At 35.8% G+C, this 17,762-nt stretch overlaps 1 protein-coding gene across 1 annotated transcript in view; it reads right to left on the reverse strand.

The window, feature by feature from the left end:
- CNOT2 (CCR4-NOT transcription complex subunit 2) overlaps positions 1-17,762 on the reverse strand; it is an 83,661-nt gene that overhangs the window by 19,069 nt on the left and 46,830 nt on the right. Inside the window, exons 2-5 of the mRNA XM_083858733.1 lie at positions 14,353-14,475; positions 5,185-5,251; positions 1,721-1,868; positions 956-1,138 (exon numbers count right to left, since the gene is read on the reverse strand). Of these exons, the coding sequence (XP_083714859.1) occupies positions 956-1,138; positions 1,721-1,868; positions 5,185-5,251; positions 14,353-14,463 (509 nt within the window). The 5' untranslated portion in view covers positions 14,464-14,475. The remainder of the gene's footprint in view (positions 1-955; positions 1,139-1,720; positions 1,869-5,184; positions 5,252-14,352; positions 14,476-17,762) is intronic.

Below are 17,762 nucleotides of genomic sequence, written 5' to 3' on the forward strand. Positions count from 1 at the left end.
TTAGTGGATCACTACTTACTGTGCTTGAGAACAGTATCTGTATGCCTATATTAACGTGAAACTACAGAACTAAACATTCTGATTAAGATTCAGATAACTGTGATGTTAGTCTTCACTTTATCTATTTTGTAAAATACTAGATTAGAGGTGAGTTAGAGGTGGTACCTGACCACCATGAGTTAGTTTGTGCTCCATCTTAATCATCACTCCTCTAAGTAAGGGCCTGACGGAAGAAAAGGGACTTAACTGGGAACACAGAGATCATGAGGTAATGGAACTGAGTTTCAAAAGCAGTCAGCCATGCTAACCTGTGACTACACACATCAAATAATTAGAATTAAGACAGTGCTTACTACAAGTTTATCAATATGAATGAAGCATAACATAACAGCACCATAACAATTAAAGCCTAATGATTTATGAAGTTAGTATCCTTCCCAGAGTTAGAAAAAGAGAAGAAGCAATTGAGAAACTTTTGGCATCCAACTGAGCACTAAATCCTTTAAAAAATGGCAAGCCAGTTCTCTGTATCATTCCAGAATTTAAAGAAGTAAAATACCAGATCCTTACTGTGTCTGAATCAGTTTACTAGTCTTCCAGAATAACTATTATGTTTTTAAATTTTGCCTTACTGCTTCCCAAAGTCCTAGATAAACAATTTTAAAACAGATGCATATGCTGAAAATTCAGGGCATGTTTCAGAAATAAACTTGGGAATACATGAGAAAAATCACATACTTTAAAGCAGACACATCAGAAATTTAATGGTCAGAAAGAGAACTCAGCTTTAAAGGCCACAAAGACCTTACAAGAATATTACAAGGAGCTTCAAAGTTTATTGCCCAGACATGAGTACATGATGAAGGTTTCAAGATTTATTCTAATGGATAAAAATTACAATTCCAGAGCAGCATGTCTATTGCTGTACAGGGATGGTCCAGTTAAAGAGCCTTACCTGTTCACAGTAAAAGGTTGTCGAGAGGGTTGCTGCTTTGGCATACATATTATGCTTGGAGAGCTTCTGTTGGGGCTGCCTAACCCTGAACTGCTCATGCTGTTTGTCCTGCTGGGAATTCCAATGCCCTGACCAACCTGGGAGTGGTTCATCATATTCCTAGGATTCATAGGCAATATCCCCCTGAAAGAGAAAAACCATCCACAGAGATGAATCTGTACAACAGTATTTGGCAAGCTGTTGCAACTTAATTTGAGCTTAGTGACCAAACAGCATGTTTGGATTATTCTCCATAATTAATGCAGTTCTGGATTTCTTCTGAAATAACAAATGACCCATTACATGCTAACCAAGTCCTTCATCAGGTTTAGATAAATACTTAAGTATTATACATATGAAAAGGTGTTACATATGATACTTAAGTATTATATATACAAAAAGCTCTTTTCTAATGAGCACTTCAGACCTACTATGTTTATATTCTTATGCAGTGCACAACATGACAGCAAAATTTTAACTGTACAATCAAATAACAACTTACATTCTGAAGCAGAATTTGCCAGCAATTTGTCCTTTACACAGAAAAATAAAATACTGTCTTACAGTAAATCCTTACTTTTTTATGGTATTATTTCTCTAACACAGGCAGTGGTCCACAGAAACTACTTTTCTTTTTTAATTTCTCAGACTGTAAAATATGCAGAACATTTAACAAGAGCTCTGCAGAAAGACACAATGGCAGAAACATCGGCTATCGATAAATACCTGCTCGGAGATGGAGGCGTGTGAAGTGACATTGTTGGTACCCCTGTTGTTGGCGTTACGTGGCTCGGTAACTGAGTGCCTTGTGATAAGCTGCGATTTAACTGAGGGGTATTGTTGCTCATTCCCCTCATTGGAAGGCCTAGTGCACCTATTGAAAAAAAATTCAGAGGGGTGGAGATATAGAGCAATCAGGAACAAGGTCTTCTCCATCAGGTATAGATGGAAACAATTTATGCTGACAATGCACAAAAAAGTGTAAATAAAGACTGAAGGAAAGTGCAGTGTAAAAATTAAGTCCTTGTTTGGATAGTAGAAACTCAATCATCAAATTTAGCCCCATTTCTGTTTAACTCTGGAAAGGTTCTTTAAGGAATTTCTCTGAAATCAGAAAATTTTGTTTCCTTTGAGACATACACTGTAGATGGAGGGTTGAATTTCGAGGTTTTTGACAAGGACATGAAAATCTACAAATTCTCTCAAAAGCATTTTAGGAAAATCAGTTACTGCACTCAAGAAATACTCTAATTATTTTTGAATAAATAAGTACAGTATTTTGAATAAATAATTTGATCAGCATTTAGAACACTGATTTGCCTTGCTAAAAGTCAAGCAAATCTCTGAAAAAAAAAAAGTGATGGATCTTTAATTAACAATAGCACTTGTTTTAGGACAACCAAAGCAACGTTTGAGGCCAATTCTCTCTTTACAGTTCAAGTTGCTTCTTTATGGCAATGGTACTTCAGTGTCTGTGATCAAGTTTGACCTTATTAGAAAAGAAAGCAAGCAGAATTTTAACAGCCCTCTATTAGCTTTTAAAAACATACAGAATGGCTTTAACAACGTGATCAAAAGTATCTTCTACACAAACAATTGTGTGTGACAGAATAAAGCAAGCACTTCAGTAAGGTAAAAAATTAAATTACTTTAACTGAGAACAGCAGAAAATAACCAGTTACTGCCCTGTTTCAAAATGTCCAAAAACTTAGAAGTTTTTCATCATCCTCACATCACTTTTCTGTGTTTGAGAAGTTTCAGAATTATGTTTAAAGAGAAGAAAAAGTCATTAATGCAACATGGCAATAATAACAAACTTAGCATTATAAAAATAGATGGCTGTGACAGTTCCCACTGCTTTGGCACGAGGCTGCTGAGGCAGACTGACAGAACTCAAAACCTTATCTTGCAGACCAAACAAAAGAAAATTCTGATGGATCAGCACTCTTCCATGGTAGAACGCCCCAGCAGAAGAGCTGAATATGCCAATGTATGACGTGGTTAAATACTAAGTATGTGAAGAACAGACACAGCATATGCTCAAATTTTTATCATGGACAAGGTCTGAAGAAACCTCCCAGTCATTCAGCTTTTACACTACATGAACTGCAATCTGTGTCCCATCCTACAATTTACAAATCCAGGGAGTTTGCAATAAAATCCAAGTGCGTAACACTCAGAATAATCTCTATACATTCAGATTAAGAGATAGTGTGTCTTGCTTTAACAAGCATCCTAACATTTCATTAAAAGTTGATTACATCAAAGTGTTTACTGTAAATATTTTGGCAATTTGCTGCATCAGAATAACTTCAATGAGCATAAATGTGTGTTATAAATAATATTTCATGTTGATTAACAATTACATGGTATTTCAAAAATAAAACAGTAAAGAAAAAATACGTACACTTTCAAACTAGATACAGCACACCAAAAAACACAATTAGGATATTCAACTTAATTTTGTGCAAGCATTTGTTTTAGCAAAGCCAGTTTTAGACTGATGGTTATTTCTTCTTATTGGCTTTCTTTAAACTAGATTTTTTACTGATGAGGGTTGTTACAGTGAAGTAGAACCATATTCCTGGCAAGGAGGGGCAGTCAAAATATGCACTGAAAAAAGGAAAAAAGAATCCCAACCCTTTTTTATTTTTTTACACTTTCTTTTTCCACTTTTCTAATTGAGATGAGATCTACATGGGTTATGTTGGAGGCAGACCAATAAAATGGCCGATTTCCTCCCTACTGGTCAAGTTCAAATTACATTAACATGACATCTTGCTTAATGCCTGACAACTACCAATCATTAAAAGTGCACAGGCACGATCAGCTTTGTTTTTCCTAAAGAGTATTTTAATCATAACCATGACTTCAACAAAAAAGTCTCTTTCCCCTTTTTCTCAAGATCTGGTAGAAACTGACACCTGATAATATTTACTTTCAAGGTTTTAGGCATGTATGTCTCCATGTCACATTACATCCTAGGCAGAGTAACCAACTGAGTGAAAAACCAAGTTGATAAAAAAGATGACCTTAAAAAATAAACAACAAATAACTGTGATAAACAGAATGAATAAACTATTTCACTATCTGTACACAGTAAAGTCTAAAAGGTTCAACGATGCCAGAATCAGCACTTAAAAGACAAGAGCCAAACGTAACTCTCAGACTGGCTACAAGCTGCTCATATCAACCTCAGTAGCATAATAAAATGGCAGTTTATATTATAGGGTCACTCATCAACAGCCAGAGAGATAGGAAAAAAAATCCAAAAAAATACTGCCACCAAAAAACAAACACCCCTCCCCCCAATTCCACTGTATTTTTTAAACCTTTTGAAGAAAGCCAAAAGAAGTTGAGAAGGCCATGCATCTAGCAAACAAAGCTTTTAGTTTGTCCAGATAAAAAAGTCCAGACTCTCTAAAGTACTCTGAAGACATTTCTTCTTGCACTCAGATGCACTCAGCAAGACAGCAGAAAACATTTAAAAGCATAAAGTGATACAGGAGAGATGATATTCAAACCAGCTTTACTTGTGGAACTGTATTTAACTCAGATATTCTGAGAGACTGCCTGAGTGCACCTCCCAGTTACCAGGAGGTTCAGTTCTCAATGCTGGTCCTCAAGTCAGTATTACACCATGACTGTTGCTCTAGAGCTCTTCTGTTGCAGCCATGTCTATGTGACTGGCAGACACGTGAAATCGTTAAAGTACCAGAAAGAAAAAACAAGTGATTCAGAAAGCAATCATCTTCATGGCATAGCTCTTTGCCAAGTCCAAGTTGCCAAGCGTGTACACAAGATTTACTGTGCTCCTGTAGAGCACGAAGTATCCGTTATATTTAAGGCATAATATTCCTTACATAGTTTTCTGAACTAGGCTCATTTTGGCTCAGCTTTCTTTCTTTGGGTTCTCCTTCAGAGAGCCTGTTAAATCACAGGAAATTTTTATAGTATGATTATATTTGGATATTTAGCAGTTAAAGTGACAACATGACATTTTGCACACTAAACATTGCAAAAATGCATCCTAAGCAAAGCAAAAATGTATTTTAAAATAACTGTACATAAGAAGACATATTGTCATTTTTAAAATGACCAGAAAACAAAGCCATCTGCATGTTCCAGAGTGCCAAACTCTAATATATTTAGCAAAAAATAAACATATTATTAATAAAAAGAATTCTTACTTTGTTGCCCGTATAAACTTGCCCCAAACTGAGACAGCTGACCTGATGTTGATGGTGATGCCAGCATCTAAAATGTAAGAAGAATAAGAGGTTATTAAAGACATAGAGATATTGTGCTATCTTGCTCTGGAAGTTTACAACACTATGTTACACCAAGAAAACCAAAACAACTGAAAACTCATTCAAAGTCATAAAAAAATTTTAGAAACTCCCCAAAATATCTGCACAGTAACACCTGTAGAAGTGTATTACATATCAATAAAAAATTATGACTTTACCTGTATAAACACAGATTTTACTTGCAACAAAGAGCACAGAAGATCTAAAAGCTTTCAGGTTTTTTACCCTTGCAGCTATAAGACCCATCATTACAGAAAAAAAAAAAAATACTCATGTACTTAAATCAGAGGCCTTTTTCCTCTGCAAAACATGCCTCATACAACCAGACCCTTTCCTGCTCAACAAATGAGTTTTGTATTATCATTTATGATATGAGTGGATAGGTAGCAGCAGATATATATGAACAGATAGAAACTTCAGGTAAGATTCCAATGTTAAGATTATAATATACTGCCCTAAGAGCTGGCTTCATGCTTGTACACAGATATCAACAGGCCCTACAAATGTCAGCAGCAGTTTTCCTGCTCTAGCACATCCACTTTAGACAAATCACATATTACCAAGTACTGCCATTAAATCCTTCTTTATCAACTTTCAGACAACACACCAGAAATGTGACAAACTACACAGACTCTTGGGAAGAGTAAGAACTAAAAAAACCCAACCAACTAACCAACACCAAAAACACCAAAAACAAACAAAAAAGCCCCAAACACAAAAAAACCTCCCACCATCACCCTCTATGAAAGATGGAGATTTGGGTTTGCATATCCCAGAAGGAAGGCAACTAATGTAGGCATATGACACCAGTTTTCCATTCCTTTTTCTAAGAGGAAAAGGATAAACTGTTCTCCATTCTTCTGAAGAAATATAAAGTATTAATAAATTTGAGAAACAGCACATATAATCTAAACATTTGGAAAAAAAACCCTTTGCAATCTTAAGGGAAGTTAAATATTGGAACATCCATCCCTGTACACTTTTCGTTGATTAGCTGTTCACCAACACTAGGTATAGCTGATTGGATTGTTCCCCTGGAGCAAGAAGAGTTATTAGTTGACCTAATCCCTCCAAATACAACAGAACATGCTAATTCTAGCAAATAGCTGCTTGTTTAGTGAATTAGTCTGAACTTGAACTGAATTTTAGGATGGCTTCAAAGAAAAGAATGTCTGGATTCTTAGACACAAGGCAATTTCAAGGGTTTTCAACGTGAGAGTAAAGTGATAAACTGCAAATTGCTTTGTTGATATCATCTAGGCAGATGTAAAATTCAAACAAACCTTACAAACTGAATCTGCTAGTTGTCTATACTGGGGCCAAATCCAGATGGTAGAAATGAGAAAGAACACATGCAGGGTAAGTCACTAAGTATCAAAAGCAGCATTCCTATCTGTTAAGTCACAAAGTATTTATGATTTTTTTGAATATATGCAGAACACATGAAGAAAGAAATTACAGCAGGCAACTCCTGGAGACCATCAGAAAATATATCCAAACTTAACTCAGCATACATTTTACTCACATATTAAGAACAAAGGGCAGGTATTTGTTAGTCAGCAACTACAGGAACAAACACCCACACTGGCGTACAAGAAGACCTGAAATAGCAAGACAAGATCTTCTTTCTTAGTGAAGAACTCACTGCGAACAAAAACCATTTTAAATAACATGCAGTGGCTTCAGCTCAGCATTCATATGGCCTGTGAACCTGGTTATATCTGCATCAGCAAGTGATGCAGCCAGAGGGAAGTACATTTATTAAAATAAGGTTGGTTCTGGGGGCCCGCCAGCTCCTGTATGCTTTCCTAACTAAAACACTTGATGCCATGGACTAGATGCTCATTAGTGAGTGGTCTACGTCTGGTGCGGTGCTGGAGCAGCTCTTCCAACCTGTTTTCATTCTGAAGGAATAAAATTCATTCACACTAATACTGCTCTGCAACATGAACCAAAGCATGCTGAAGTGGGGACACTTGGGAGATGAGATTTCAATTTTATCCCCCTCCCAACCTAACAAACTGATGCTCATTAAACACTGATAAAACAGTGACACTTGTAGTTTTTAAGAAAGGAAAGAAAGTAAAATGGTGAGGCTAAAAAAAATTCATGTTTGACAAACTGTAAAATCCTAGAACAAGTTGCAAGGTGTGAAAAATTGCAATTCTATGCGAAAAAAAAAGAGGTAGAAAGTTATAGGACACCTTCTAAGACAATGATATAGGCACACAAGTTCAAAAATAGAAGTCAACACACCAGACACTATGCTTTCTTAGAAACATCAGTCAAGAAAGTACTACCACCTTTGAGACAGGTAAGCAAAACAGTTAAGTCAAACAAGAATATCCCATAGGCACAGCTGCTAAGAGAACTAAAAAATTGCTGTGATGGTACATGATGTAATAAGGAGAAGATGCTACAGACCTCAGCATAAAATCTTTTATTTATAATGCTAATTTGGAGTAAAAAACCTCCATAATTAAAAAAACCCTAAGAGAGTTTAAAGAAGATTTATTACTTTAAAGAGAAAAAAAAGAATCCAACGTCTTGTACAATTGAGTACTACCTGATTTTTTTAAATTCAGTTAAAAGCAGTAGCAAATAATATTTATTGAATGCTGCTTATTAGAAAGAGGATTTTCTTTTGAAACACTGCAAAGTACGTCACATCTATTGTGCCACTTACTTTTACATGAAAAGTTAATTGCAAAATGACTTGTAGAGAAACCTTTATAGAAAACCATAATAAAGGCCAAGCATTAAATTCAGTAAGTCTGATAATTTAATATCATAACATCCTTAGAATATCAAAGATAACAAGCCTCAAGAAAAAAATCAATGAAAAATCCTGCAGATTTATTCCAGGCAAATTAAATGTAGCATTTCTCAAATCTTATGGACCAGGAATATGCTGTATAGGTATCTCACTTACTCCATCTCTACTTTACTAAACACCTTTTTCTGTCATATCTAAGTAAGGAACAGTTTAAAATTGTCTTGTTTTTTTATTATTTCCATACAGTTTAGATCAACAACAAAAATTAAACTCAGCAAAACCTCAGCTTATATTACCAGAACCTTGACTTGCAGTGAAAGCCTCTGAGTCACAATAATAGTCTACTCAAACTTGGTCTAGCAAAGGTAACGGAGATTCAAGATGAGTGGTATTAGTAATACTAAAAACATTCTAGAAAATGTACGCGACTATGAATGGAATTAATCTAGTTAAAGGCACCACTTCAAAAGCTAGAGCTGACATATAAAAATTATTGTACATCATGAAGTGGAGATGCAGTAAAATAAAGCTTCTAGATGAAGTGAAGATGAAGCAAAGAAAAGTACAGAACACCTATCAGTCATTCAATTATTCTATAAAGAGCCTAAATACAAACACGATCATAGTGAAAATTATACTAGTCATCAACAGGAAAATTAATTTCCTGGTGACATAATTCCAAACTGTAAATGGATGTGAACTAACTTATATTCAGATATATATATTTCAGATACATACTTGCATACTGTGTGAAACAGTATAAAACACACACTTTTGTCTGTAAGCAAAATTAGTTTGATAAATCCATTCAGGTGCAAACTTATAGGTGACATGGTAAAGGGCATATTCTGAATTTGAAAATTTTTCTTCTTTCAGCATACTGTTCATTACTTTCCCATGAAAATGCATGCACACTATAGGTAGAATAATGATAGGCTCTGAAATGGAACCACATTAAAAGATGAATTTCCTTCAATTGTTACTAATATTATTCCCTGCAAGTCCTTCCAACTATTTGCCACTTTTGCCACTGTCAATGGCATTGCAATTTTTATACATTTAAAGTTTGTTTGTTCCCATTAGGGGTTTTGTTTCGTTTTTTCTTTTGTTGGTATTTTGTTGTTTTTTTCTTTTTAAAAAAACCTTATCGTGTACTCAGTAACACCTGCAAGGAATGTTTAATCACTCCTATGGAAAGTGAAAAGTAACTCTGTTGCTCACACTCACACTTCAAAGATGAAGTCTAAGTCACGTGTTTCACAAAGCAAACAAGGCAAACCAGCTCACTATTCAGTCAAATCTACAAGAATATTTATGTGCAAAGTAATGCATGTGAAAATACTCATTTGCCATTTATAATTAAGACATTAATCTATCAAGTTCTCAAAATAAACTTTAGGGGTTTTTCTCACTCCACAAATGGATCAAAACTATTCAGACAATTACAATTACAATTCAGACATCAGGTTAATGTATGGTATCTCTATTCAGCCAACCAGCCTTAGTGTGAATGCTACAATTGCTCTTGACACAAGGAGGTTCATGGGAATTCTTAAATACATACAACTTCACATGAAGCATCCAAAGTAAAACTATGACCAAGGTAAGAAAGATACCTTAGGAAACAAGATACCATAGGTTTCCTCAGAATCCTGGAATAATAGCATCTACAAGTCAGCAATTCATCTGGATTAATGAGGTTCAGCAGCAGTTGTCTCCAGAAAACTGATTAACTCTTACACACTTAGTTTCCAAAACTTAGCAAGATTCTGGATCTCAACCACAACAGCAAGCTAAACCTTCAGGGTTTTCTCTCTTGTAAAAGTACTGTCTCCTTGTAAGGCCAAGTATTTCAAAACACAAAGTAAAGGTTCTATAAATCAGTTTATTGGAATCAAAAGGCCTCTGACCACCCTTTGTTGTATCAGCACCACTGACATTTGCCTTCATGGAATTGTCTCATGACAGAGGAACTCCTGAATTTCATCCATCAGAGACATGCTTCAGCTCAGGATAGAAGAAACCTCTGGAAAGAAGGTTCCCAGAATCAATAACCCATTTTTCTGCACTCAGTATCCAAATCTGATGACTTCCTAGTGCTAGGGAGCTAGATAAAGAATTGCAATGAGACAAATCTAATCTTCAAACTGGATCTCAACTGCCATAATTAAAGTACAAATCAGAAGTATTACTACTTCCTTACTAAAAGCATTTTACTATCTGTTGAGCAACTGGAAAAGATCATGAATAGCAAAGGACTGGGCCAAGATTTGAAAAAAATGTTAATTTAAAAAATCTCCTAACTTTTCGGATTGGGCAGACCTTCATTAAAACACATGTGTATCTACTGTCAGATTTATGACTACAGTTCAGAGCAACAGAGGATGCCCTGATCTCATACTCTCACATACACATTTGCAGTGGATTGGGCTAGATTGGTCAAATCTTGTGAAGTCCTTCTTACATTCTCATGAGAAATCAGTTCAGACTGAATTGGTCCAATCTTTTTTAAAAGCTCATGGCATTTTTGTTTTGTTCATTTAACAACTGTAATTTCAAAAGTACATGAGGGCCTTGAGTTACCAAATTCTACCAAATAAACTCTATCCAAATAAAAATACAGGTAACCATGTCCTGAAAAATATTTTGTTGAGTGTACAGACAGCTCAATTAAGTTGGTGAAATTAACCACAAGAAAGCTCTTCAATTGTTTTGTGGACACCCAGGGCATTGTATCAATTTATATTACAAGCATTCCACTTGTTGCCAGTAAAAAGGTAAACTATCTTCTAACTAGTTCTGTGTTCTGAAAGTAATATAAAACACCTAATTTCTTTGCCAAAGGATTATTGACCTGGTTATAATGCACTGACCAAATGAAGAAAAATTCACAGACAGAGCATCCATGCATTACTCTGTTCCTCTTCCCTACTTAGCTCAGTATGCACATGATGATTCAAGTCAAAGCAACTTATTTAGTAAAAAAGAAGCATAAAATGGCTTGAGCAAGATGTAATCTCATCTAAGGAACCATAATTGTGGGCCTAAAATAACTTATCCAGTCAGTATCCATATGATCTTGGAAGCATTTCTGCATGTGAGTAACACGCAACTTTTCCATTTCAATTATCATATCAATCCTGTTTATCTACATCTGCTTTCTGTAGTGAAAAAGCTAGTAATTTATAAGAAAATTTTTAGCTCTTAGCTACACTGAGGCTGAAATAAAATTAAGATGTCCAAAATTATTTGCTGCTAGTTCTTCACCCATGTCAAAAGTCTTTGAAATTTAAGACAAAATTTGGCTTGACTTTACTGTAAAAATAAAGTGAAACTAAGTTTTGAAGTTTATACAAATATGCTTGCAGTAAGAGCCTTTACTCCAAATATTAGGAGGATTTCACTGTCACCCTGATTTCAGCTTTCTGATCCTGTTTACATAATTCTACTGAAGTTTCTCACACATTTAACATAAACAAAAGTAGATTGTTTTTGCATTCCTCTCTGTGATGGACTGCTGGTTTGACCACTGGGGTCAGAGGGGTGTTCCTATCGTCCCCCAATCCTTGATTAAATTCCAAATCCTATTTAAACCCCAAATCATAATAAACTTCCTCTTTCTCTGCTCACTTCACAATCTGACTGGTGAGTGTCGTTCCTTTCGTATCGTGCTTACAACATTTCACCATTCCCTATGTTCCTCAGCTTGGAGTATACATACACATGAGCAGCAACAGTTCCTTGGAAAGTAGGAACTTTCAAGATCAGAAATGAAACAAAATGAAAAGCAGAAACACCTAGCTATAGCCAGTATAAAGGTAAATATTAAAGAAACTTTAGCCTTTCCTGAAAAATAGTATTTAAAGAGACCATTCACAAAGGCTTCCACCAAAACCATTCTATTTCAGCTTGAAGAACTCTAGAAGATATATGAACCATAAATGAAGGACTCTGCACTCATATGTACATATCATACACTGGAGAGAAAAAAATTAACATTTCATTATTTTTTTTACAGGTCAGTAGCAGCCCTAATTTTATCTGCTTTCAGTAAATATATAAATTAAGCTGAAAATGAAAAAAGAGGAATAATTTAAATTGCAGTAAAACTGCATATTGCTTAGAGAATATAAGAGTAATTTGCTTCTTTCCCCGATATTTCTTCTACTTTTATTTTATTCCCACAGTAGATGTGAAGAGAGAAAGATTTAAAGTGCTTCAAGATCCAGAATGTGGGAATTTTTCCCCCAGGTGTTCATAAACTGGATCTGGGTTTTGAACATTTGTCTTTATTAGCTTACTTGGAAAAACTTCTGAGCAATTTTATTTTAGCCTGTCAATACTGTTATCTAAACAACAGAGTCAATATATTTATTTTGCTTTCATATACAACATTTTTTGCTGAATTCTAGTTGAAAGACTATTTGAAAACATGGTTATTTTCGATAGGAAAAGGTTTACAAAGCTGTGAAAGGAGCTGGAAACTAAGAGAACGTAACAACCATTCCAACCCTCCTTATCTATTGTGAACCTAATGAAACAGCAAACAGAACATATAATACACAATATGCATTTAGCTATACATGAGTGAACAATAGTGTACAGTCAATATTAATACCACAGATTTATTTTGATAAATTTATAAAAAAATAGGATAGCATATAACAGTTTAAAATTTCATAAGCATAAATTCAGAAAGTCATAATGGTCAATAGTGAAGCTACAGGAGCTTGGGGAACCTTAAAAATAATTTGGAAATAAATTTTTAAAAAGCTGTTGCAAATCCACTCTTCTATTTCTTGTTGGAATGACAGCATTCTTCTGCCAACTACATCAGGCTTCTATGCCCCATTTTGGCCACTTCTCCCACAAGCTTTCAAGATTTCTTATTTGTCATTCCTGGTCTCTGGAACACCCACCTTCCTTCTCTTGAAGTGCCATTCTAAGATCCACTTCTGCAACTCTGCCTACAGAAAAAGTAGGCAACTGAACCACTCGTTCACTGTGTAAACAATGTGCCAAGCCATCAGTTTTCACTGTGTACACTGTGCAGCATAGCATTTATCTCACTTTACCTTTCTTACTGCACCATAATGATTTTTCCTTCAGTGCATTAAATCTAAAAGGGGAGATTTAATGTACTAAATCACTTTGGAGAAATACTGTCTATTGTTTTTGAGAGTGTTAGCTGCACCTCTCGGTGACCTGAGAAAGGATGTATATTCAACATCATAAATATTCCATTGTGCCTATGTGCATCTGGGGTACATGTACACATGTAATCAACAAAAAGAGAACAGAGCAGCCCATTTAGTTTTGTTTACACTGTACTACACTTTAATCCTTTGCTGGCTGGCTCACCTGAAATTTCTTATCAATTTATAAAACTGAATTGGAAAGCTGCATTTATGCACTTTTTTTTTTGTTGTTCCATTTCGTCTGAAAAGGCCTTTTAGTCTCTAAACGCATCTCCTTCTCCTTGAAAATCGAATTCAAATTCAGCTAAAATTATCACAACTACATGCACAACTGCTATTAACTATATTTCTGGACCATCTTGGAGGCAGGCTTGAAGCATTTGCACCTTTTTTTAAATTTGAACAGTTTTGGGGCTTTTTTCATTACAAAGAATATGTTGCCTACACATATAAAATTCAAGACTGTCGTGAGATGATATTACTGACCTACAGGTAACATGAACTTCAAGACACACTTTCAAGTCCTCCATGCATTTCTCCATGCCACTCCATATAAAGTGAAATACTTTACTGCCTAATATCATCTTTGGTAAGAAGCAGCAGAGCTTCAGTAAGGTCAATGCAGTTCTAACATACAATTTGTCATTACCAAAGGGAAAATACTAGGAATTACTAGTTTTGTAACTTTGTGGCATTCCAAATACGAGAAACACCTAACTTAGAATACTTCAGCAAACAAATTTCACAAAGCATTTTCAGAGACTAAAAATGTCTGAACACGTAAAACACAAAAACACAGCAAAAAACCTGCAAACACTGCATGGAATCACAAGATATAATCAATAACTCAATTTAAATTACAAATGCAATGCTTCAAGATGAAAAAAACCCCACAAAAACAACACAAGCATATGGCTGAAGTTTACATGAATAAATTCACTGAAATTAAAACACTTGCCACTGGAAACAGCCCCATACAGCTTAAAGCTAAACGAAGACCTTCCTTACATAAATTTCACATACTTGAAATTACCTCAATAGCAAAAGGAGAAAAAATAAGTTTATTCAACTTACATCTTTTTCTGACCGATGTGGGAACATCGATGATTGGCTGTAGTACATGTTCTCATCATGGTAGTCACCATCAACCCCCTCTACAAACTTCTTCCTTGAAGCACCAAACATGCTGTTTGTCACCTATACAAGAAGAAAACTTATTATATACCATATATGATTTTGTTTGTTACAGAGTTGGTACGTATTTTAAATAAATACATGGAAGGATTGTTAAAAACCCATTTCTAAATATCTGAAAATTCCTCTTAAAAATACTTTCTGCATATTGCCAGTGTAATGGTTCTTCAAAGAGGGGTTTTCACATGTCATAAACTCATATTTCAGAAACAACTGAGGAGGGGAAAGGGGACATGCATTCATTTTTTGGAAGGTTGTTGTTATGTTTATTTTCTGAGTTCCATGACCTTACACCCAAGCTTATATAAAACTATAACATTTCAGAAAATAAAAGAGCAACATTCCCTAGTTTTCCTCTCCTCGGGTAAACATTTTCACCCTAAAAGGAAATAATTAAGAATATTCTTTAGAGCTCAGCCGCCTTAAAAAAACCAACAAAAATAAAAGACATAAGAAAAAAAAAAAAAAAATCTGAAATCTTCCATGTCTCATCATCAGAACTTAGAAAACCAGCTTTCTACTTGACCCCACTCAGATCCATGATTAAGTAAGAGAAGGCTGAGCTTAAACACACTCAACAACCTCATCACAGACTGGCAAAGTTACTGCAGACAGCCCATAAAACCCCACTAGATTTTATTTTACCCTTCCTCCCAGAAGTGCACACGCACACAGAGCTGCTAAGTCAGGAAATGGAAACCAGAGAAACAGCAGCCACACAGCTGGTCACAGAACCTTAATTCATTAGAAAATTTAATCCTGCAGCAAGGTCACACAATGTCACTAAAGCATCTACTGCACACAGTGCATACTTCTATACCTGACTCTCATTTAATCACCTGACTCTGAAGCTCTATCCCAGCACAGTGTGCACTAACCAAGGCCTGTTCTAACCAAACAGGGTAATGTTCAAAACACTGAAGCAGCACATGCAGGTCAGCACAGAGCAACTTGCCCAGTTTCTTGTACCATATGGGGAGACTGGAGAGAGTGCAATCAACAGGGTGAAAAGTCAACCCTGAGCTACTGCCCTACATATCTTCACAAGGATCTTTATCATCTTGAAAGGTAAGGAAGCTAAGGTACAGTCAGCTTATGAAATGCTCTGAACCTTAAGCTTTAGTATCTTCACAACAGTATTAGATAAACTTTATAAACATAGGATTTAAAACTTTTTTTTTTAAAGAGTCAGTTTGCACTACCTTAGGCTTATGCTTGAAATGGAAATTTCAAAATATTTATTTTGGTTGGCTGCAAGAAGAGTTACTTTCAGCCAGAAATCCTCGCTGACTCAAAACTACTGTGATATCCTTACAGTGTGGCTTATTCAAATTTCACCTTTACTGACCAAGATTTCCAGGCAGTGTTTAAATAACATGGCTGTTCCTAGACTGGTAACAATTAAACCCCACGATTTCAAAGTCATAGTACTTTTGATTAATGGTAGTTAACAGCTAGGATGCATTTAATATAGCTGTACTCCACAGAATGATCTCAAAACATTTGGCTAAACAAAAGTCTATTGCACTACTCCTACAAGAGGATTTCAGATATTCAGTTCCAGAACAAATGTAAAATCTGTTACAAATATGTGAAGGATGGCATGTAAAGGTACTGCATACCTTCCTGGGATGAAACTTGTCTTTTATGTTTTTTACAAAATATGTGTAAATGTAGGGTCCCCAAGTGCTAGAATGCAATCAGCTGACTTTCACACTTACAGTGAAGCTTTCATTACACTGTAAGCATATCCCACTGTGTTAATCCCCTTACAATGCAATTATCACCTACCAGATGGGATGGAGCATTTAACAGGCTAAGGGGATTATCTTGTCCTTTGCTCTGCCTAAGTAAAGTGCAGAGAGATGTGCAGTTGCCTTTAACTGCAGTTAAAAAGGACAGTGAAATGCTTTGGCAAAGCTATCTTCAGCAATAAAGAAAAGCTGGAGTCTCACCCAAATACTGCCTCTCCCAAGCTCCAAAGAATTCTTTGGTGCTCATTAACAATAGGTGGGATAAGAAAAGGATTATTTTTTTTTTTTGCTCCATAACCTTCTCTTGTGATACATCACCAGAATAACAACATAATTGAGACAGAAAGCGAGTCACTGATGCATACGTGGTAGTGTACTAATGTAGTAAGCAACCCTGAGCTACAATAAGGGAAAGGAGCTGTATAAGGGAAAAAAACTATTCTGTCTTTGACCCTGCAGATTTTGATCTTCTTTCTGCAAAGGCTTACACGTGGCTGACTACATATGCACCATAAAGATTTCTGAGTCAGTGGGTCAGAGCTCTCAAAATATATGTCTATAGCTGCTCCAAGAAAGTTACTATGCCCAAATATAGTCTTTCTACTGAAAAGTTGAAAGTATTTTAAATTATACACTAAATTCAAACTTTCTAAAATATTATTTTCTATATTGATAATATATATGACAGTGGCTCAAAAAACTAATCGAGACTTCCATGAAGACTAATGAAGTACAATGATATTAATATTGAATCAGACAAGAACATAGTTATAAAATAAAGAAATGAAAAAAACTTTCAATTATTAGGTAAATATTGGTATTTTTATTGGAAATCCATATTTCTATATGACACCTAACAGAACTATGCTGATGAACTCCAGAGAACAGAGCAGGCTGCAGCTGGAGGGAAGGCTGAGGAGCCTGCAGTGTTCCTGTCTGCTACCCAGCTGCATCATCGCACCCAGCTATCCTGAAGACTTTTTGCAGAGACTGACACTTCCTCAGAACAGCATTTCTGTACATGCTTTTGTGTTGTTCAATGCTGCCAAGTGAAGCAGTTGCATGCAGTGTTAAAAGCTGTCCAAACTCCCACTGAGGGAAGTGGTACGGGCACTGGAGGGCATTCTGGCAACTGCCTGCATCCCTAACAGGGTTCCACTCCACTAGAAGGAGCTGACACCTGTTCTTAGGGTGAACCACAGCACAGATGACAACAGAGAAATGTAGTGGTACAATTCACACCGCTATCCAGCCCTGTCACAAAACTAACAGCACAATAACATGAGGCAAGCTGCAAAAAAACAGTAACAGAAAGAGCAAGAACTAGGATTAGAGACTTAAGCTGCAGCTGCTGTAGCCAGGTTTCTTACTTTGTGCTTTCTGAGGCTAAAACCAGCAGCCAATTTATCTACTTCCCAATAGCCACTGGTGACAGTAAATCTGGTTGGCAGATTTCTGAATCAGAGCACTTATCCCCATGCAGACCTTTATACTAGAGCAGGTTTATACAATGACAGTGTCATACAGTTGCCAGGT

Source organism: Zosterops lateralis (assembly GCF_965231275.1).
Source record: "Zosterops lateralis genome assembly, chromosome: 4".
Classification (NCBI taxonomy): domain Eukaryota; kingdom Metazoa; phylum Chordata; class Aves; order Passeriformes; family Zosteropidae; genus Zosterops; species Zosterops lateralis.